Source organism: Gallus gallus, chromosome Z (assembly GCF_016699485.2).
Source record: "Gallus gallus isolate bGalGal1 chromosome Z, bGalGal1.mat.broiler.GRCg7b, whole genome shotgun sequence".
Classification (NCBI taxonomy): Eukaryota; Metazoa; Chordata; class Aves; order Galliformes; family Phasianidae; genus Gallus; species Gallus gallus.
In genome coordinates this window covers 83,278,131-83,302,102 of record NC_052572.1, presented here as the reverse complement: position 1 = coordinate 83,302,102, position 23,972 = coordinate 83,278,131, and the positions used below count along the sequence as shown (strand labels likewise).

General features: G+C 42.9%; 1 protein-coding gene and 1 long non-coding RNA gene across 2 annotated transcripts in view; one reads left to right on the top strand and one right to left on the bottom strand.

Moving 5' to 3' along the window:
- Window positions 1–10,016, bottom strand: part of MTAP (methylthioadenosine phosphorylase) — a 32,455-nt gene extending 22,439 nt beyond the window's left edge. Inside the window, exons 1-2 of the mRNA NM_001031604.3 lie at window positions 9,979–10,016; window positions 4,560–4,646 (exon numbers count right to left, since the gene is read on the bottom strand). Of these exons, the coding sequence (NP_001026775.2) occupies window positions 4,560–4,646; window positions 9,979–10,002 (111 nt within the window). The 5' untranslated portion in view covers window positions 10,003–10,016. The remainder of the gene's footprint in view (window positions 1–4,559; window positions 4,647–9,978) is intronic.
- Window positions 9,876–17,133, top strand: LOC112530597. The gene is made up of 2 exons (XR_003072352.3): window positions 9,876–10,124; window positions 10,249–17,133. It is a non-coding gene; the product is annotated as an uncharacterized LOC112530597 (long non-coding RNA).
- Window positions 17,134–23,972: the final 6,839 nt, after the last annotated feature.

The following is a 23,972-nucleotide window of genomic DNA, read 5'->3' as shown; positions in this document are numbered from 1 at the left end:
AGAAACCCCCATCCTAACAGGAATCACTTTTAATCTGTCCTTTCCCCTATCATTTCCCATTCACTTCTCTGTCCCCTTTCAGTCATCAACTGCTAGCTCGTTCCCACGTTCCAGACTCCTCTAACACACCCTTCCGCTGCCCACGCTTCCCATAAAACTCCTCTTCCCCATCTTTTGAAAGTGAGCTACAATGTCACAAAACTACCCAAAGAAGCAGGGTTGCACTTGCTCAGCCTAGCACGTACTCTCCTCTCACAGCTGCAGAACAACATGCATTCCTCCTGACTAGCCAGGAATCTTAAGCATTTCTTTGTAGATGCCCAGCTGGAACACGTGCTCTACATCAGGTGATCCCAAGCCAGCAACTGCCAAATAAATGCTCTGTGGGCTGTATTCTCCTCCTGGGTTATACACTTCAGGGATCTGAAATGCACAGTTCTTCTAGCTTCCCATCTTCAAAACTTTTTGTTAAAAAAAACGTAAAGACTCTGTTTAGTTAGATGCTTCTGAACACTCATGCAGTTGGTGTGTTGCTTCTCCAACTCAATTCAGAACTGCATCCATTTTATTTTCCCTACTGCAGTTTATAAGAAACTGTAAGGGTGCTGGAGGCCACTCTGTGCCAGTCTCCTCTTCCTGGCATTTAAAACTGAAATAGTTATTAACAAAATTGTAATTTATATGCTGAGATCAAGCTTGGAAATGTCTCAAGAATTCACACATTCACATTTAGAAACATCTGTTGTCTGCTACTTGATATAATTTTTATACTTTAGCGCAAGCTGTAAGATTTCATTTCACATTTATAGTTGTTAATTCTATTAAACACGAACATATGCAGACTTACAATTAAAAAAATGTAAGTCCTACAGAATCACATTATAGAAATGTTTACTTCTAGTAACAATAACACCTTCTTTTTTCTATTGCACAAGCCTATTGGGTCATCCTTAATGTTGAATCTCTTCAAAGCATTTACTGAATGACCTAAGTTAAAATTCTGCCAAACACAGACTTACCATCTTTTTTTAATGAAGAGATGATGTCATCAAGATTGAAGTGTATTCTGTCTCCATTTTAAGAAGTCTCCATTTAATATTAAGCTGTTGACATTTAAATGCTTAACCTTACTTTATGCATGCTCTTACAAACCAGACATGGCTACAGGATTATAATTTCCAGCAGGAAGAAGGGTTCACTGCCTATTTGCTAAGTTAATTTGCTCCTTGAGCATTCTATAACTGTGAAGGATCACAACTGTTTGTGTTTGGGATTTTGGTTTTTGGGGATTGTTTTGTTGAGGAAGCCCCATAAGAAGACGTGCTGTGTGAGGTAATAAGCAAGCAACCTAGGTCATGGCAGAATACAGAAAACAATCCAGATCAAAGAACACAACGCTAAATTATGAGCTGAGATTATGAAAGTAGTTTGGAAATACTGCATTCTGGGTCAGTAAAATAAAGGAAATATGGCTAAAGCAGCATATGTAAAATTACAAGGATGTGAAAGATACAGAAGTTTCAAGCTGCGTTAACAACTCAGCAGAGCTCATGTGCTCTTCAGTTCTGCTCATTTTCTCCCACAAGCTCTTTGCAGCACTATACCTCCGCACCACTACCTCAGCTGTACTGAAGAGCTCTGAACTGCTGGTAGAATAATAAAAAAGAGTTCCAAAGGAACAATCTCAACCTGAGCTCTACCACAACCACGTCCCACCCGCGCCCCATCCCCACACGCAGTGCGGCCCGCGCCCGCTTCCGCCGCGCCATCATGGCGGCGGCCCCGCCCCCAGAGAGGCCCGGCCCGGGTCACGGCGAGGCCACAGTGCCCTGCTGTCAAGTGGTATGGCACCGTGCTTCATTCGTGAGGAAATCCTGTCCGTTTTCAAAGATTTCAAATAACAGAATTCAAATATGTGTTGAAATTATTAATAAATTACTTCCTCCTTCCATAAAATCCGAGTTGTGCGTCTATTACTCAGTGTCACAAAATGGAAAAGGAAGGAAGGAATGCTGTGCGGTTCACCCTAGGTTATGACAGTAACAAGCAATTTAAACAAATCTCCTCTTTGCAACAGAAATATATTTGTGGTGCTTGCAGAATTCATTCTTCTCTGTGGCCTAAGCTCAAAAGCAAGATGGAACAGAAAACAAAATGCACAGAAAAACCATAACGGGAAGAAGTATCTCACAGATTCCCCAAGCCTGCCATCACAGTCAAAAGAAACAAATGACTCCAGTACTTCTGGGCAGCCAGGAGACACCTGGTTTCCTGCTGCCAGCACACACAGCACGTGGGCAGAATAGAGAAGAACCTGCTTTGTTTGCCAGAGAAACCCATAAGGAAAAAAGGAGGAGAACACAATAGAATATTCTGGAACAGGAAGAGAGCTATCATCCAGAAAGCGGAACCTTCTAAGAGTATATTCTGAACAGTTTTATTAGTAGCTTCAAAATATGCTGCTGAAGATAAATGCTGTTGCAAGCCATTCTTCTAAATTCCAAGAGAACAGTGCTGTCCATATCCAGACATGAAATGCCAAAAGGTTTGGGGGATATTTTCCACTAAATACTGAATTTTCATCCCTATGTTTTGTGCAATGAGGATGATGGGAGGCAGAAATATACAGGTGAAATCATATTTTTTTTTCTTTAATAAAACTAATTTACTACATTTCCACCATTATTACTAACATAACTTGAAATATCAGGAAGGACCAACACTGATACAGAGAAACTGCAAGCACTTTTGTATTATTTTCCTTTTTCAGGGACTTTTCTAGATTTCTGGAGAGAAAAAAGTCTCCACGTGGTTTTAAAATGATTCTTAGAATTGAAGATGATCAAAGCAGATGACAGTTCTAGGAGCCTATTTGAGCAAAATAGACTCCTATTCTATTATTCTGTTTCTAAAAGTAAAGAAGTAGCACTAAAAAAACCCCAACAAAACAGCCATGTATTTTCATATTCTCAAATGTGAAAGGTCTCAAGGAACATCACCTACATTGAGGTTTTCAACAACAAGCATTTTTCTAAAGTTCTTCCCAAGACACATAACAATTATACAACATTTAAGGAGCATGGAACTGTACTCTTCACATTTTTACAGAGTAGAAAGAAATGAACATACACGTTTAACTGTGCTTCTATTTTCCCTCTGACATTTAGACTTTTATTTTGCTACTTCCTAGTTTTGCTTAAACTATATACACTTCATGTTGCATCTTAATATTCTCATCAGTTAAAAGACTGCAAAGACCTGAAGTGTTTATTAAATTTGGTCCTTTGCTTATTGAATTTTCAGGCAGACTCCCTCTCCTTAGTTTTCAAGGCTCTTTGAAAAAGCATCTTTATGGCAGAAAAAAAACCAAAACAGTTTGGTTTTATATCAATAGCAATCATGAGGAAGAAAAAGATGCACCTTTCGGGAAAAAAACCCCACACTTCTAAACTTTTCCACATATACTTAGAAAAAAAAAAGCTCTTATTTTCAATTTTGTATTGTGCAATGACAGCTGCTTCTTTCTGTTGCTCTAAAATGAGAGCAGCAAGCTGTGTAATTCCTCATTCCTCAATACTAAAACAAGCAAATAATAATTAACCTAATGGTACCAATTACATTAGTCAAGTGTGCTCCTGCTCCATCTTAACTGAATCAACTCAACCCATTCACTGCACCATATGCCACTGTAACTTGTGACCCAAGCCCTGCACACTTTAACATCCATCAGCTCCATGAGGATGAAAAGTGCATTCATTCAAACACTAAAGTTAATGAAGCTCTACAGAGGAGATTCTGAGGGCAATTCTAAAGCACTCAGGCTGCTCTGGTCTTTCAGCATTACAGAAAATCTGAGATCCTGTTCTTTCTATAAACTTCCTGTGTCAACTGGAACTTCTCTCTTCCCTTTTCCCTGCCCATACTCTCTTGTCCTTTTGTCTTGTCTGTTCCTGTGTGTCTTTCACAATACACTAGGCACTGTACACAGAGTGACATCCTCAGCCTCCACTCCCTTTTGCAGAGCAAAAGGGCTGAAGCAATATGAAGGAGAGCTGATCATGAATACCATGACACACAAGCAGTTTCTAAGCATCATTTTCAAATCTGTTTCAAATGATGCAATTGTAAGCAAGACTGTAAGGACAACGCTATATAAAATGTACAAAAGTATAATTAAGGGTTTACAGGGAAAATGACAGTTCATTTACCTCAAATAATATTTTTATCCACATTAGAAAGGTTCCTGGAGCTCTCTGACATATACTGCAGGCCACACAATAGCACAAATATGAAAGAGGCTTATTCCTCTTGACTGCAAATTCAGGACTGAGTTTGTAAATGAATCTAATATACAAAGGAGAAAAGGTGTATTCTCCTTTGCACATCATCATCTTTTTAAGACCTTGCTTTTAAAATCTGAGTCTCGTGACAGTATCCATTTAACACAGATGTGACATGCATCCATTTAACACAGAAGCCCGGTCTAACCATTCTTCAAGCACATAAATGTCTTTAAAAAAGGGGAAGAGTCTTGTAATAATAAAACATGTTATACAGACCTTGCCATAGGGAGTATCAACATATTTTTCTGTTCTTTCTTCTAAGATATCTGGATCGTCCAGGCCCGTTCCACCAATAATTCCAATCTTAAAAAGAAAAGTACATTATCAGCCTTCTTGAAATTACATCCCATTTAACAACGTATCTCAAAAACGACCTGGGCAGCCACAAATCATGTTTTCTGCTTGAGATGGGGCTAGACCATGCAGTCTTTCCCAAAAATAAATTTACGGTGACAATATTTAAACAAATGTATATAACTTGACAATTTCACACAATCTGACTCTCTTCTTTAAAGATATCGAATTAAAAAAAGCTATGGGAAAATGTAAAAAGATGTGCCAATTCATCATTTCCTTTTCCAACAAGAAAATGAGAGGTATTTTTTGGGAATGTCTCTAATGAGTCAGATATACCTACATAAAGCACCATACAATAAAGGCGCCTTGTTTCCACAGGGAGGAGCAGTCCTGTACATAACTGCAATACCAAATACCAGATAGTATTATATACTGTTATATGAACAGTTTTGTTTTCTGAAAAATTAGAAGTTTTTTGAATTGACCGGCAAAGACCTAAGAACCACCCTGCTTCTGTAGTAAGTCTCTGTACATCTTTGGAAAAGGAAGACAGCTCAGTGCGATCCGAAATGAAAAGAACCTGCTAACAATGTCATCTGCTCAGGGCACTTCTAGGCTTCTCTGCACATACACAATTAGTTATCCTCAGATGTTAGAATGCAAAAATACTCATCCAATATTTGCCCACAGCAGCATCAAACATTCTCTCCTCTGTACGCTGGGGTCAGATTTTATTCAATGCACAACCTTAAGTAGAAACATAAACAGACTCCTACCTTCTAAGTTTAATCTTTTGAAGTTAATGTATTTCTTCCAATTTTTTGATGAAATAAACTGATGGTTATAAAGCATAATGGAATGAAAAAGAAAGGGTCAAGCAGAGGACCACTCAAATATATTTCACTTTCTTGGGCAATCAGGCTAGAAGTACAGTGTTGTGGTTTTGATACAATTTATACTGAGAAAGGATCAAATGAACCACAAGGGCAGAATACAGGGGAACAATCACCTCCCTCGACCTGCTGGTCACCCCTTTTTCGATGCAGGCCACGATACCGTTGACCTTCTGGGCTCCAGCTTTGGATTTACTGGAAGCCTCAAGTCCTTCTGCACAGTGCTGCTCTCAGTGAGCTCTCCCAGTCTGTATACATATTAGGGGTTGCCCTGACTCACATGCAACACCCTGCACTTCACCTTGTTGAACCTCCTTAGGTTACCTTAGGCCCACTTTACAAGCATGTCCAGGTCCCTCTCAATGGCATCCGTTCCTTCTGTTTTATCAACTGCATCATTCAGATCTGTGTCATCCACAAACTTGCTGAGGATGCACTCAATTCCACTGTCTAGACTGCTGATAAAGACGCTGTGTAACACTAGTCCTAAGACTGATCCCTGTGGAACGCTACTTGTGACTGTCCTTCACCTGGACATGGATCTGTTGACTTTGACCCTTCTGACTATCCAACCAATTCTTTATCGGCCAAATAGTCCAGCCTTCAAATCTATACCTCTCCAATTCAGAGATAAGGAAGTAATGTTGGACTATGTTTAAAGCCTTGTGCAACTTCAGGTAGACAACATCAGTTGCCCCTCCTTTGTCCACCAGTGCTGCCACTCCATTATAGAAGGCCACCAGACTGGTCAGGCATGGTCTGCCTTTGGTGAAGCCAGGCTGGCTGTTTTGGGTCACCTCTTCATCTTGCATGTTCCTTAATATATCATCCAGGAGGATCTGCTCCATGTTCTTCCCAGGCACAGAGGGGAGGCTCTCTGGCTTATAGTTCCCTTGGTCTTTCTTTTTACCTTCCTTGAAAATGGAAGCAGTGTTTCCCCTTTTCCGGTCACCAGGGACTTTGCCTGATGGCCATGACTTTTCAAATGTGATGGAGAGTGGCTTGGCAACCACGTAAGACAGCTCCTTCAGGACCATGAACTGCATATAGTTTGGCTCCATAGAACTTTACACATTCAGCCTCATGAGTCTCAAGTCTGACTTGATCTGCTTTTAGAATTTTTCATTCCCTCATCTATGCCTACAGGTTAAGGGATGTGTGAGGCATAGAAATCGTGACTGCCAGAGAAGAGTGAGGCAAAGAATGTGTTGCATACTTCAGCTTTCTCCATGTCTGTTTGCCAGTTCCCCTCACTTATCAGAGGGTATGCTCTCTTTGGCCTGCCTCTTCTAATCAATGTACCTGCAGAATATCTTCTTGTTATTTTTTACATCCCTTTCTAAGTTGGGTTCCATTTGTGTCTTGGCTTTCCTGATCCCATCTTTTCATGTCCAGACAGCATCCCTGCATTCTTCCCAGGCCATGTGTCCCTGCTTCCACTGCCTGTACATCCCCTTTTCTCTCCATTTGACCAGCAGGTCCTTGTTGAGCCATGCTGGATTCCTGCCTTCTCTGACTCATTTCTTATGCTGTTAACTTCTTGGAGGAGCCCACCCAGATTTCTGGGGGAACAAATCTGTGGTTTTCCTATGCTGCTTTTTAGAGTGACAGCATTTCTCAGTCCTCTCTGTCACTTGGAAGTACATTCTCTTCTCTCATGAAATCTAGTATAAAGTTCTGTTGATCAGTTCAGCCAACCTGCTGCCCAGAACATTCTTGACCCCCCTTGTCAGTTCCATCCCATCCAACATCAGTACATGTGGTCTCTTTAAGCTAGGTCCAAGATCACAGTACCCAAAACCCTCAGTGTGACACCATCCACATAGCCAATCATTCAGCTGGTCCATTCTCCTCCTGCCCTAGTCCTCCAGTCTCCAACTGGAGGACTAAGGAGAATGCTGCCTGTACTCCCAGTGCCTTCAACATCCTCCCAAGGGACATAAAATCTTTTTAAATATTTTGCAATTTTCTATTTACATTCTCCTGTGACCCAGTTAGAAAGAGCAGGAGCAAAAAGCAGTCCTTCAGCTTTATCAGTGCTTCTTCCCGGTGTCTGAAGTGTGGGCCTCTGGCAGGCAGCAAACTTCTCTAGAGAGACTATACAGGCAGCAAATGGGTGCCTCAGTGCCCCTCTGTGCACTGAGTCCCCAGTGACTAAGACTCTGACTTTTTTTGGTGGCACTGGTTCTGACTTGTGTCCCTGATTGGACTATCCTAATGTGCCTGTTTCTGCATCCAAACCATTATCTACACTTTCTTCTCTTTCCATCCCCAGAGCCTCTGAACAGCTGCTTATGGGGACTTCAGAGACAAGGGGGAGGATCCTCCTCTTCCAGAGACCAGTGTGCCATCCCCTTCATCTTGTGTGTTACTGTGCTCCGTCTCCTCAGGGGTGGGAGATAGCTTAGCTTCTCCTCCTTGCAAGGACTTAAGTCAGGGCTGTTGGTCTGCCCATGTCACTGCACAGTGCTATGCATCTCTCCCCCCCAGTTCCTGAATACCAAGCTGCCTGGCGATTTCCTCATGCAACATGGCTACCTGCTCAGAAAGTCAATAGACATGAGGACCCTTGCACCTACACTCCCCTCTTTCCTCAGGCCCCTGGGGACCTCCCAGATTGTGAAGTTCCCTACAACCAGGGGTCTGGACAGCACTTTTGCACATCAGGAGGTCTGCTTGTGTGGACATGTCAGCCAGAAAGGTTGTGGCTCCCCAGTCTGTTCTGCCTTGATCCCAGTCATTGCAGTGAGTGCTCATCATATTTGCTTCAACAGAGTGCTGGTCCCTGCTGCTCCCAGATGAGAAGACAGTGTACCACATTGTGCCCTGCCTGCATGCCCTGCCTGTGTGACCTAACGTGCAAGCTGCCGCACTACTTTGTCCATCCTGGTTGCCTGCTCTCCCAGGAGGCTGCTTTTGTGCATGTTGAGGTGTTAAGCTGATGCTCCAGGCCCTGCCCACGCTTCCTCAGCCACTCCTGCGGGGACTGAGGGCTCCTAGCAGCTCTGTCCTTGCCCCAGGGTCTCCTTGTTTTCAGAACCTCCCTCTCACAACCACGATCTCCCACTGTGCTGCAGAATGCACGAGCAGCTGCTGATTGCCTCAGAAAAAGGAATAAAGCTGCACCAGGGGAGGTTTGGACTGAGCATTAGGAAATGTTTATTTATCACCTAATGCTGGAACAGGCTTTTCAGAGAAGTGGCTGATGCCCCATGTCTGCCAGTGTTCAAAAGGCATTTGGACAATGCCATTACCAATATGCTTTAACTTTTGGTTAGCCCTGACGTGGTCAGATAGTTGGGCATTGTGATCTTTGTAGGACCCTTCCAGTGCAACTGTTCTGTCCTAGTCTATTCTATTCATCAAGTGATTAATTTCAACAGAGACTGTGTGGTCGTCTTTACCCGTCAAAAGCACTACCTTGAGGAAGCTGACCGCAGCAGATAGCATCAAAGCTAACATGCTGAAGCAACTCCAACATCTACTGTTGTCTTTTGCTACCCCCTTGTGGAATGTGAGGAGAAGGGCAGCAGAAAATAGTAAATATCTACAAACCAACTCTGATTATATTCAAGTGTCGGGGAAGACTTGATCACTGCCTGCATATTATTGGACGTTTCTCACGCTGCTTATATATCACAAACATTTAGATTAAATGTTAGACTTATTTTGCTCATGAAAATCCTGAAATCCATACAAACATTATGATGAATAACCATTTGCCTTAAGAATGATATTAAAAGTGTGCTACATGAGCAGCCACAAAACTCAAAATCAAGAAGAGATCATTTTTAACACTGCCTAGGCATGAACCCAGTAGACAATGAAGAATCCAGTAGACAATGAAGATTATTATTTCAACAGGAGTCAGGATCAAAATGGTAGCTTTTTCACATGTGCTCCAGTCACTTTCAGTATCAAATCAGACAGGCCACCCCCGAGCCAGAAATCAAGAAGGCGCAGCCCTCCATAGGCCTGCTGCTGGACTACTATTCATTTATAAAAGCAAAGCAAAGCAAAACACAACCCAGATCGACACCCCGACGTCCCATGGCGCCTCAGGCACCGCAGTTGCCCCGCGTAGGGCGTGAACGAGCCCGGCCCGCAGCGCGCCACCGCCCGCCACAGCGACCGCCCTGTCCGCGCTCCGGGGGGGCCGCTGCCAGCGGGGCGGGACGGAAGGGAAGCGGGAAGGCAGCGGAAGAGGGGCAGGAGGGCAGTAACACCGGGCCGAGCGTCAAGGCGACAGCGGCGCGGGCGCCGCACGGCCGGTCCCACGCGGCCGCCCCTCACGCTCAGCAGCAGCTCAGGGGACTGCGATAGGCAGGGCGGGCAGAGACAGGCGGGCAGGCGGGCGGCGGGCAGGCGGGCGAGCGAGACGTGCCTCCAGCTCCCCAGCAGCTCCGCAGCCCGTCTATCCCGCCGTAGCGCCCGGCCGCACTTACCTTTACGGCCGCGGTGGCAGCCATGTTCGCGCAGCGGCGGGCTTTTCCGGCCCGGGGGCGCTGCGGGGCGCCGGCAGGCTGTGGGCGCGGGTCGGGGAGTGCGCTGTGTCAGCTGTGATAGTCAAAGCGCTGCCGTTCATTAGGAGGTAGTTAAGAACGTATTGTGCAGAACAGTCTCTCGTAGTAAGATCTGTTTTATTGTGATTTTTGTGTCTTCAGAAGACGGCATAACTTTTTTTTTTTTTTTTTTTTTTTTTTTTCTTTCTTAAGATACTTCCTTTCCGGGAATACACACTGAGATTCAGCAAGGCCGAAGGCAGGCAGCTGCACTTGTGTGAAGGCAGCCCCAGATTTATGTGTAGACTGAGGGCAGCCCTGCGGGGAAACACTGGAGGTGATGGACAGAAAGTTGCACGCGTACCAGCAGCGTGCTCTGGCAGCCGGAAGCCCTTGGGCTGCACCAAAGCGGGGTGTGGGGGGGAACTGTACCCACTGCTGTGCCCTCCTGAGGCCCCACTCGGAGTACTGCTTCCAGGCATGGGGCCCCCAGCACAAGAAGGATGTGGAGCTGCTGCAGCGGCCCAGAGGCAAGCCGCAAAGATAATCAAAGATGTGGCTGGAGATGTGCTGTGAAGAAAGGCTGAGGGAGCTGGGCTTGTTCAGCCTGGGGAAGAGGAGGCTCTGGGGGGACCTGTTGTGTGGCAGCCAGCCCATGGAAGACGGGTTGGAACTGCGTGGGCTTTTTGGTTCCTTTCAACCTAAGCCATTCTGTGAAATGACAAAGCAAGACCACGTATTCCACCTCTAACTTAATTTTAATTTATATGATTTGCTAATACGTTAAAGAGATTTGTTTTCAGTTAAGAAGTAATCCATTTACAGGTTCAATATGGTTTAATCCAAATCTGGTTGTTTCTGATACCTGGAAATGATTTGGGGAGCAAATTTGAGCATGTTATGAAAAGGAAATTGTGTTTTGTTTTCTCTGCAATATCGTAAGTACACGCTTAGCTCTCAAAGCTAAATATAGCTTTAAGTAATTTGAAAGGTGCATAATCATCATATATTATGTAGGTCACTCATAGCAGTGCCTCTTTTTTGTTTCCACGGAAGCTACAACAGATACAAAGAGCACAACTACACTGTTCGATAGAGCAAATTCTCATATACAGAACACTAGTTTTCAACATAGTCTCCACCATTAGCTGTGCATTTTTGCTAGCAGTTAACAAGATCCTGAATGCCATGTCTGTAAAAATCTCTGTCAGTGGAGGTGACCTAACTGTTGTTGTTGCCACTGCTGAAACTCTCCACTCACTGCTGTACTGTGCTCACATCCACTGTTTGGTCTCCATAAATAATTATCATGCTTAGGAATGTCAGTGGGTGCTGGTTTATTGCTGTGTGGAGGGATTCACTTAAGCGCTTCTGCTTCATAGACATTTTTAAGTCAGATGCCGTTCTGTCAGACTGCCCCTCTGCTGCCATCTGTCACATGGCCACAAAATGTAATGTAATATTGGTGGGAAGGTTCGTCCTCTGCTGCTGTACCACCAGCACTGACCTTTGACACTGTGGGCCAACGTAATAAAATAGAAGGCATTATTTTTCGAGCAGCCCTTGTAGTAATTACTGTTTTCATATTTATGGTATTTTTCTTGTTGCTGCAAATCTGCATTTGCAAGCAGAACACTTCAGTATAGCATATAATCTTGCATGTTGAGAAATATCAATTGTTTTGATGTATTTATGGTTCTATTAACATAGGTATAAATATCAGGTGTAGAGATTTCAAAAAATATCTTGTTAATTAGAGGTTCTTCTAAAGAGTATTTGTTATGTATTTTCTTTAAAACAGCTTCATCTACCAGAGATGACTCAGACATCCAGACATGTTCTCCTAGGTGCTACCTACATAAAAAAAATGTAATGTATCTGCTAATAAGTGTAAACTCAGGTACAACACTGACAGTAAGTTCTGCTTTGTGTTGCAGCTGAGATGTCTGCTGCAATCACCCATCACTCAAGGCCGGCTTGGATGGTACCCTGGGCAACCTTATCTATTGCCAGATTTAGTGTTTGGCAGCCCTTCCTGTGGCAAGGGAGTCGGAACTTGATAATTTTTGAGGTCCCTTACAACTCAAGCCATTCTGTGATCTGTGAGGCAGTTCATGGGAAGAGAGAAGGATACTCCCTCTCACTAAGGCATTAGCAGCTAGTGCTGAGATTGTTTCAGCTGGAATTTACACTCCTATTCTTATCTTCGGTACATAAAAGACTTCCAGTTGTCACAGATGCTGAAAACTTTTCACTGCAGTTCAAAACGTAAGATTGTACTTATGAGAAATATAGCTTGGAAAAATGTAATTTAAACAAAGGCAGAAGGAAGGAGGTGCTGCATGCTAACTTTCTCAGTACAGCACAGTGTAGCTGTCATACCATAGAAAAACAGGATAAATGTTACTCTTACTCATTCTAATTTGGCCAGTCTATTGAAGCTCTATACTCGACTTTTCTTTCACTGCACGCAGTATTATACTGATGATTTCTGGCAATTCTTCCTGTCTAATTCCAGTACAATTTTCCTCTTTGACTTCCTTGCAAAAAGCTTTATTAGTTGTGTCGCAGTACTCATCTTTTACTACTACTTGCAACCCCTTTGTTTTTCTGCTTTATGTTTTGTGCTTTATGAATATGAATGCTCACTTTGTTTATAAATAGATAGTATATATTATATATATTATAAATATAGAGTATATGAAAATACTCACAATTCGGACCCAGGGACCACAAGTTAAGGAGACTTTTCCTACTTCCATTTACACCAGTTATTTCTGCACAGACAGTTGCCATGAATGTTTGGTGCTGTACTTTCCCCAGAAGGTACCAGCTTTGCAGTTTCATGCTTAGGGATTTTCTGTACTGTGTGTGTTCTGTGGGAGTGATACTATATAAAGCTCTGTATGTAGCCTGTGCAAATCAGAACAGCAAGCAGAAAACCCTGCTCATGGTGAGTTGGTAATGACACATATACGTAGAAAATTTTGGAAGCTCAAAAGGAGAATTACTCTATGCAGTCTTGGAAGGTGTCTAGTGTGAGCTATTGTTTTGGCACATTCTAAATGGTGAGGGAGAGCTTAATTCAGAATCAGTAAACATCTGAAGCACTGTGTTCTTCCAGACAAATTAAGTACTTTATCAAATATAATGCAGTGCTCATTTGAATTTAGCAGTTAACAATCTTGGCAAGGAAAACCTGTGTAAATATGACATTTTGCACTACTTCCAGTCAGCGTGCTGTAAACCAACAGTTAGTGCATTCCCATTATTCACATTGGCTGATAACCTAGGTCGAGCCTTCAAAGTTATTTAACTCTTCAACAGCAGGTAGGAAAAGTGCTTTGTGAAACACACATTTGTAAGTGCTTTCCCTTCTGTTGGCAATGTACTTTTGGTAATTCAGTTTTGAATATTTTAAAATCTTGTTACAGGATGAAGAGATGGAATCCAGTCCAGTGACTATTTATCAGTACACAATAATTTAGAGTATCTTGAGCTAGCACTTATTACTGTTAGTAGTCGACTATCTACAGCAGCCATTTGTGATTAAAGCAGTTAATAAAACATTGCCCATCAAAAACAACAATGTATTATTCAGGAAAACGTCACGTTTAGGCAAAGGCAGAGTTTTCAAGGCTACAGGATTGCTAGGGAGATTACAGTTTCAGCTCTCAATTCCATTTATGACATAGAACTGCTTGAAATGAAATGAAAGCTCTGCATTCTCCCACAGGGTGCACTTATTATCTAAATGATGGAAAGCAAATCCATTATTATTATTATTCTTTTTTCTGAATAGAAGTATACCACCTATTGGATTTCCAATCCAGTTTTACAAATACAAAATAAGTGTAAAATGCCTTAGATGCTCAGATTAAGGCTCTTCAGACCTGCATGTAATGTTTCTTTTTTTTATGCCTCTGAAGGTCTACAGGCAGTAAATACTTGAAAACCGTGTTGTTAGTAGCACTATTGTTTAGGTCTGACAGCTTGCGGTTTTGGCCCTATGCTTCACTGAGTTTTTAAATCTTGGTCAAATTAAATAGTGCATTCTTTCCTTAGTGTAATAAGTACTGAAATTACGCCAATGCTATTTTATTTAGTTAAAAATAGAAGTCAGTCTGCATATAAGAAAATAATCATTCACTGTGTGAGCCAAGTTTAAGTCTCTTCCAAGTCCTCGGTACCAGTGGTGGCCAGCCAGTAGAGTGTCTGCCCTGGGACTTCCCCCAGCTCATGCTGGTGGTGTCTGGCTGGCAAGATGCCACAGCAGTCCCTTAGTACGCAGCCGTTACGTAACAGCAGGACAATAAAGCATTGAGCGTCAGGATAAGCAAGGTTCATTCAGGGAGGCCAAGAATACTTACTGCTGCTGAGTAGTTTCTCGTAAAGAAGTCTCCTCTAGCTACACGCTGAGGGCAGACCCAAGCTAACACAAACCATTTCTCAGAAGCTATTTATCTGTTCATGCCATGAATGGTATTTTTCCATACAAAGGGGTGCCTGGATTAACTAGATTTCATTTGTGAAAGTTGTTTGAAGATGAAAAGCACTGTATCAAGGTAAAAGGTCTTATTTCTAATTACAATGAAAGTTGCTGTAAAGAAATACTAGTACTGTGTATACATAGCTGAGCTTTGAATTGGTTTAGCGGACAGTTACTTCAAAGAAACAACATCCATGATAAAGAGGGGGGAAAATAAAGGCTCAGGCAAGTCAGGGTTACCTTCCACATTCATTCATGCAGATCTCAGCATCAGAGGTTCCCATTACACTGTAGACTTGGTTGTTTCTGTTCTGCAGATTCACACACTTTATTCCAGCAGTGATGGACATTAATAACACATTGAAAACAACAACAAAACTTTCACTCTGTGGTTCTATAGCATCCAAGACTTGAAACAGAGGAAGCGTATATTTGCCAGAAGTTCTTACTACAGAACTGGTTGGAGCTGGCACACTGTATCAAATTTTCTTTTATTTTGTCTTCTGGAAACAGTTTGTTGGACCCAGTCCCCCCAAAAATCATTTAAGACTTCATCTGACTTCAGAGAAAAATGATTTTAGGTGTTCATTGTCAGAACAAATGACTTTTAACCTTCAATAACTTGAAGGCTATTGTATGGATGTATCCAAGCATCTTGATCAGGAGTATCTGAAAACCTTTTTTTCCAGCTGTTAGTTACTGTGAGTTTGTTGCCTCTACAGCTGTCCTGTGGGGAAGGAAGCTCTGTGAACTCATAAAACCATGCCTGCAATAGGCTAGCAGGGAAAATTCAAGCAATCTTTATCAGTAGCTGAAAATGTCTGTGTTTATACTGGCTCTCCTGTGGGACAGTAACAGTTTACATTGCTTCTTTCATTTGCAAAATGAATGCTTGTCTTTTCCCTAATTTGCAACAAATTGGCTTGTTTTCCAGGGGCTGTTTCAGCAACCATCAAGAATCTGGCTTCATGAGCTTTAAAGCTATTCAGTGTTTCTTGTTCTCTAACCTTAGTGAGGGGAAGATTGCAAAGTCCACAGGCACAGCAACTCTGCCACTTCTTTTGGAGGTGGAAGGAGGAAATTTTTTCCAGTTTACAAGTAATTTACTGAGTTATTATTTTGAAAAGCTTCCATGCAAATAAATGCACTCTGGATGAGATTAGGTATCTAAAATCTACTACAAGATAAGATGATTGGGTTCAGAGCCTTGACATTTTAAGTTAGTAACACAAGTACCTTCAGAAAGGGAAATTCACACTGTAATTTAGCAGTCATGCTTTTCTTCACAACTGCATTGTATGGCCTTAATGTCCCAAGCTGAGCCTTGCTCTTTGTTGTTGCCACAGACACAGAGAGGAACCCAAGATGATGCTGAGAATGATTAGAGAACATGAATATTACCTCAATTAACGCTTTTGAGAAACATTCTCATCCAACAAGTTGGACTCTGGCAAGGATGTTAGTGAAGCAGCATCTTTATCTTTTGTTTCTGTTTTTCCTCTTCCCTTCTAACATACACTTTCTGTCCCTCAACAGATTCTCTAGCAATTGTTCATGCCACATTTTTCTTTTCTAAAGCCTCTTTTGTATATCTGGCTAGGACTTAGCTACAAAGTCAACCTTCAATATCCCCTGCACTGCTTCCTGAACTGCTAGGATTATTATTTATCATAAATCCTTCCTACATCCCCTTTCATCTTCATTGTTGTTGTCCCATTCTGGGTCTGTTATTGGATATTTTACTTGTTATAGGAGAGCTTCTGGACCTGGAAGGTGCCTTTTCTCCCACTCGTACTTTGAAGCTTTCCTAATCATTCTTATTTCTTCTCCATTAGACAGCATACTTAAAATAGAGATTGTCTCACCCCAAGAGTAAATACTGGGCCCCAGAAATTGATTGAATTGCTCTGCTAGCCCAATGGGGTCTTCCATTAAGGATTTCACTTCCTTCATAATGCTTCTCACCTCTCCATTAGTAAGGGAAGACTTTACGTACCCTATGTCTCCTGTTACTGGAACTTCCCTAAGAGGATACATAGAAGTGCTAGTAGGGTTAGTTTTGGGAAAGGGGAGATTTATACGATCCTTTTTGCATTGCTCTACTTTCTTCCTAACCTGATAGAACTTCTTCTTTCAAGCTGGGGTACCAATTACAGAGTTGTGGCCGTGTGGACTGGCAAGGGAGTGGTCAGAACCAATATACTCTGTTCCATTGGCAGTCTCTGATTTCCCTTCTATAGTTACAGGAATAGGTTCAGTGTCAGGATTATAAGGGGGAGGATGCTGCTCAAAAGGAGAAAATTGTAGAGATCTAATTCTGGATACAGGTACTGGAGGAAGTAAATTATCTAAGGGATCCCATCTGGAATTTTTCTGCTCCTCCTTTTGTACAGAAGTCTACTGAGTTATGATAAACTGTTTTGTCTCCCACACTCAGCAAGCAATATAAGCTGATCCTTCCTCTTAAAAAGGAGTTTTACTGTTCACATACAAGTTTAAAGCCTGACATGCCAATCTTTGTCAGACCCGTACTCTGGCCAGAACACTGACACTCCTTTAATTGCCCATTAGCCCATTCAAGAATAAAATATAAAATCATTTTCTCTTTATCTTTTGTTTTTGTATTTCTTTTCCAATTTCTCAGCATGCTTCCTAAAGGACTTTTAGCAGGCGCTGAGGGGCAAAATCAGGGACACATAGAACAGATTAGAGAATCTAGCAGGTAGAAGTCCTGCTAGATTATAGAAAAGGGGGGAATTGAAGGGCAAAATCAGGTCCCTGCAGTGTAGAAAGAAGGGCTTCATAGCAAGAAAAGAGAAAGCAGCTTCACAAGGTAGACATAAGGGGCAAATAGAGATAGTTTATGTAGAGAGTATTAGAAAACAAGGGATTCCAAGCACTTTCGGGTCCGGAATAACAAGGAGAATGAAGGCCATAAAGATAAGGACCGGAGAACAGCTCAAAAACATTTGGCAGGGAGGTGATTAGATGTCTGAAGTGCAAGCTGAAACCAGTTCAGGGGATGCCCCCCCTTCAGGGTCAGAAGTTTGCAGCGAGGAAGACTATGAGCCTTCGCGAGGAAGGCTATGAGCCTTCGCGAGGAGGACTATGAGCCTTCATCATCACGACCTACCACGCACGTGCAAGGGTGGGGAGGGACTGCATGCTAAGGGGCTCTCGGGAACGTAGTGAATATGTATCTGAATTCCTGTCAACTATTGATTATGTATTAGTTTGACCTATATCTATAGCACGAGTTCTTCGGATGGTGTGCAAGTTAGGTGGAACGATCCCCCATGCACCAGGGAGTATGCATGTCACCAGTAAACACATACCTGCTCTATATCCTTACTGGCTATAGGGTCTGATTTCAGCACTGCCCTGGGGATCTCTTCCCTGTCCCTATTTTCCTTATTCCTTATATTCTTATTCCTCATTTCTCTTAGCAAACTTTAGCTGTGCTGATTCAGGACCAGGACTCCTTCAGGGTACCACACACTAAAATCCTGGTTCTAAAAAATGAGGTGTACTGTTAAGCACCTTACCATGCAGGAAGATACCTTACAGCATAAGACCCCCAAGGTAATACTTAATCACAAACAACTGATCGCTCTTACCTTGTTCTGTACCCAGTGTTACCAGGAATTATGGGGTCAACTTCTCAAAACTGCAGTGTCTACTCTCCCTTTCATTTTCCTAGCTGTTCATGGATCCTGCCTTTTTAAACAGCCTTGGGGCTTTGGTCAGCTCTCCACTGGACTGCCTCCACCAGCCCTAGGACAGCTGAAATTAGAGCAGGGTGTACCTCCATCTCACAGTGATAGAGGTCTGCTGCAGGCGACTTTGGGTCCTGGGTTTTGGCACCAAACTTTGAGAAGCACTCTCAGCCAATAAGTCGGACTGTGGTGGGGATCTTAGTGAAGCAGCCTTTTTGTTGCAATGGTGGTCATACATCCCCTTGTGGCGAGGGAGAAATCATGTGCCTTTTCAGCCATGTACACACAGTAACATACCCTTTCCTCGACGCACATAACATTTCTCCTGGCCACTCAGTGACTGAGCATCCCAGGCTCATAGTCTGCTCGACTCAGTTACTAAGATGTATTTCCACATAAGGGCTGTTACCAACCTGTTGTTTTTAACTATATTTTGTATTTCTCTAGGGAGATAGGAGGGCAATACTTCTTAAAGATATCACATTCATTCTGTTCTGTGCATAGGGATCAAAGCCATCACATTCGTTCTGTTCTGTACTAGGCTCTCCCTGTCCCGCATATTTGCCTTATTTCAGATTAGTCTCTATCCTACCCTGGCCAGCACGCTTTCTGCTTTCAAAGCAAAATATTTGTCATATTTGCCTTATCTTGTGCTAGTTTATGCCTAAGCAGCTTTTTGTGAAAAGCAATCTATGCAACCATTTTATAAGAAAGTTGTAAGACTAGTAAGAGCCTATGCTTTGGTATGGCATTGGAAGTTTCTACTCTCACATGAGCTCACTAGTCTGCTCAAACTGGGTACTTCTCCCTAATGCTTTCCCCATGCCAGTTAATTAGTTTTCATACATGCAAAGTTGGCTGCAGATGATCTATCTGCTGGACAGCTGTCACGTGGCTCTGCTGGAGTGTACGTAGCCCAGATCTACTACATGCTTCTAACTTTTTTTTTCTTTTAATACATATACATCAGCTTTAATTCTACAGCAGTCATGCAAAAACTGAGGGGGAAAGCACAGAAATGGCTGGCACAAAGTTTCCACTGATCTGCATGAGGTGGAGTTCTGCAAACCTCAGATGTGTTACTGGATCTTGTTTTACCTGTTCTCCTTGGCTCTGCTCAGGCAGAGCTGCAGTGTGACTCATGACTAAAAGTTCCTTCTCAGTGATTACAAACTGCACCGCCAGGGACTGGGCCCTGTGGGCATCATGACTCAGAGCCTCTGATGCAGGTAGTCCTCCTCCACTTTCTCCTTACTCCAGGCAGCAGATACACACTGCTGACCTCATGTCATCCAGTTACTGCATGCCCACACCAGACAGCCTTGCTGCGCCCAGCGGCAGCAGGGATGGGGCCAGACCTTCACCTTCATCACGTCTCTATGCACTCCCAATACGTGGGCTCACAGTGCCATATCTGCATTTGGAGCCTTCGTCCAGTGGTCTTACCTCTGCAAGAGGTAAAATATGTTCATGGGTATTTAAGGCTTTGTTCTGAATTTGCTGGTGCTTCTAGCCAACATAAGGCTATGCTTTGCCAAACAATATACACATCACTCTTTCATGTTAGTCCCTTTCAAGCACACTTTAAGTCCTTCACCAACATGGTTTATCTCTAGCAGAAAAATAACTCATTTTCCTTGTATGAGATGCTTTATTTTGCTTGTGTAGCCTGTGCAGTAACACCAGCTAGCAATGATGTATATGTCACAGAATCACAGAATCACAGAATCACAGAATGGCCTGGGTTGGAAGGGACCTCAAGGATCATGAATCTCCAAACCCCCTGCCAGGCAGGGCCACTAACTTCCCCATTTACTAGACCAGGTTGCCCAGGGCCCCATCCAACCTGGCCTTGAACACCCCCACGGACAGGGCATCCACAACCTCTGGCAGCCTGTTCCAGCACTTCACCACTCTCCCTGTAAAGAACTTCCCCCTAACATTCAACCTAAATCTTCCCTCTTTCAACTTAAAACCATTCCCCCTTGTCCTGCTGTTATGTACCCTTTCAAAGAGTTTACTCCCTTCCTGTTTATAGGCTCCCTTCAGGTACTGAAAGGCTGCAATGAGGTTACTCAGCAGCCTTCTCTTCTCCAGGCTGAATAAGCCCAGCTCCCTCAGCCTGTCCTCGTAGGGGAGGTGCTCCAGCCCCCTGATGATCTTCATGGTCCTCCTCTGGACCCTCTCCAACAGCTCTTTGTCTTTCTTGTACTGGGGGCTCCACACCTGGACACAGTACTCCAGATGGGGCCTCACAAGAGCAGAGTAGAGAGGGAGAATCACCTCCCTGTCCCTGCTGGCCAACCCTCTCATGATGGAGCCCAGGATACCATTTGCTTTCCGAGCTGCAAGAGCACACTGCTGGCTCGTGTTCAGTTTGTCATCCATCAGGACCCCCAGGTCCTTCTCTGCAGGGCTGCTCTCAAGGACTGCTCCTTCCAGTCTGTATAGATGCATGTCATTTTATAGCTCATTACACAGCTCTAAATAGCAATTAAAAATTAGGCTCAGGGATGTTACCTGAAAAAAAGAGGGGTTTTGTATGTCTGCTTTATTTTACCATCTTCAAAAATAATAAAACATATGCTTAAGCTAAGAAGGTGACAACTTAGTAAGAGTTTAGTTCAGCAACTATTGTAAAGTACTGGAGTGAAGCTGTTGTGGCTTAAACTGGCAGTCAACTAATCACCGCACAGCCAAAACCAAGACTAAATTTAATTATACATTTAAAATTTATATTTGGTACTTTAGTTGGTCTTTTATAGAATGACTGGGACACTGCAGGAAGAGGAGTAAAGTAAAAGCCATGAATACATACAACATACAACTTTCCAGATTAGAGACACTGATTTGAACGAAGAGTTCATGTTTGCTGGTATCTGTTATGTGTATGTCATTCATGTTAGTACAGCTGAGATGCTTGTCATATTTTAGAACTATTTATCCTAAAAACTCACAAGGGAGATGGGAAAATTACTTACAGATGATAGGTGGGAGAAACACTCAGCTTCAATAATTCTCGGTCAGGAAAAGTTCTCAGTGAAGCAGCAAAGTTTTTATTCATTATTGCAGTAGCTGGTGTGCACACCCTTGTGGCGAGACAGAAATCATGCATTTCATCAGTGGGACACTTCTCATTATACACCCTTATCTCCTGTCGCAGGTAATTACATTCCTGTTCCCCTACTGGCTTGGTACTCCAGGCTTACAACCTACACGACGCATTTGCTAATCCATTTCTCCCTGTGAGGTCTATCGCCAACCTACTGTTTTTAGAATTACTTCGTATGTTTCTGTGGATACAGGAGGGTAATATCTCTTGAAGCTGTTATACCTGTTTCATCCTATGCCAGGCTTTCCTTACCCTACTCTGTACTTTTCCTCCTCTTCCTACTTACAAAAGCCATGTTTGAGAAGAAACCTATATCAGAAAATTTCTAAAGGCTACTAAGTCCCAATTCCTGATTTATGATAACTATCACAGTGTGCGCTTGCAGCCCTGAAGGCCAACTGTGTTCTGGGCTGCATTAAAACAGAAGTGGCCAGCAGGGAGAGGGGGGTGATTGTCCCCCTCTACTCAGCTCTTGTGAGGTCCCATCTGCAGTACTGCATCCAGGCCTGGGGTCCCCAGTACAGAAAGGACATGGAGCTCTTGGAGTGGGTCCAGAGGAGAGCCACTAAGATGATCAGAGGGCTGGAGCACCTCTCCTATGAGGAAAGGTTGGGGGAACTGGGATTGTTTAGGTTGGAGAAGGGAAGGCTCCAGGGAGACCTCACTGTGGTCCTTCAGTACTTGACTTAGCAGTCTTTCCTTTGTGTATTCTTCCAGAAAAGCCCACATTGTTAATTTTGATAACATTGATAACAGTGGGTATTGCTCATGCCCTCTGGATTAATTTCTTACCCTGGTCAGAGTGTCCTAGTTTCTGCTCTCTTCTGCTGCTTAGCATGTTTCTTGTGAAAAACAACATATGCAGCCATTTTTTGCTAAGAAAGTTGTAAGTTCATTCAGGGCCTATACCTTGGTACTGGAAGTTTCCATTGCAAAAAGACAATCTAACTCTCATATAGGCTAAAGGCTTGATAAAGAAAGAGGTGACAATGTTGAAGTACTGAAGACCTCAGCTACTCCTCAAGATCTCCAACTTAGTGATCCCCTAATTTGTGGGAGAAGAGCACATTTTGTAATGACATCCAAGTATCCCAAATACCAAAAGAGATGTTACCCAGAGCTTGTGGGGTCAATTCTGCGTTGTTCCTGGCATAGGTGGGGTCTCTAGGCAAAAGCTGAGCATAAAGGCAGTAAAGTTCCAGTGGGTAATTCTGGATTGTTTACAACTGCAATAGAAAGGAAAGAATTATCCCCAAAGCCTTTCTTTGCAGAATTCTTAGGGTTCCAACCTCTCAAGTGAACACGGAAGTGCATTCTCAGACATCACTGCCCCGGTGTCTGAGTCTCACACAGACATAGACAAAAAGAAAACAACAAGCCTCTGTTTAAGAAGACTTTTTTAAAGCTTCCCCACCCTTCCTCAGCTCAATGCCAAAGAAAAGACTTGAAATTTAATGCCTTCAGAGAATTCTCAAACATCTGTGGAAAGCAAAAGGAAAGCCAAGAAAGACCACGATCATCTCTAGAACTCCTCAGTCTGAGTCAAACGAAAGAAGAGCAGCTTTTGGCAACTGAGAAAACGGATTGATAGAGGGAACTGTTTAGCAGGTTTGTGAGTTCAATGGAGTCGCCACTGTGACTAGCAGTGTAAAACCTGCACCTCTGTATGCTGACAGGCCTGCCATGAAGAAAGGAGACTAGAAGAAACGATATTCTGCATAGACACACTGCAAAGCCCAATACGGTTGTTTGCAGCAGGTCTATGGTTTAGATTTGTGGAAAACTGAGAGATGTACAGTCTGAAAGACCACATGGTTGAGAACTTCTTGGCATCAGTAAAACAAGATATACCACATGGAACTAACTTTCTTCAACTGCTATGTGAGAGAGAGTTAAAGAAGTAATTCTCAGTGCCCTCTTTAGAAAGCACATAAACTCCTTGCCTCTGGGACAGCTTCTGAGGAACACACTTTCAACAGGCATATACAAAAACTGCTTACACCGCAGCTGATTGCAAGATCCCATGAGTCATGTGAATTGTATGAAGGTAAGCTGCCAGGCAGTATAAAGAAAGATTGACATAATAACAACAACAACAACAAAAAAAAACCCAGTAACTGATGTGTGGGCTGGCAGGACACAGTGCTATCCTGTGCAGTGTGGGTATAAATACTGATGACCTGACTGTGCTGCTTGCTATTGGTATGAATAAATGAGGTGGGGAATAGTAAAAGCTCTAACTTTCATAGGCCAGGCTTCAGTATTTCTGCTGTGCAGATGCAGTCTCTGTTTCGATCTGTTCAAAGAAACAACTGGGTACAGAGCATGTTTTTAAAAGTCACCTAAGGCTGTTTGACTGAGCTTAAGTCAGCAGTGGTACATACACCCTTCCTCCTTAAGGAGGAGGAAAACTACATCTGTTTTGAGATGACAAACTATTTGGGTCAGATTCAGCTTCAGACAGATACTTGCAGTCCACATTCTTGTTACTCTTTCCAAAGTGATCAACATGAAAGGAAATGGAATCTCTAGAAAACTCATTTATAGCTCTTTTAAACTACAAGCTAAGAGGTACTTGGAGAAAAACTATGGTATCCTTGCACAAGAAGTGAAGATTTAC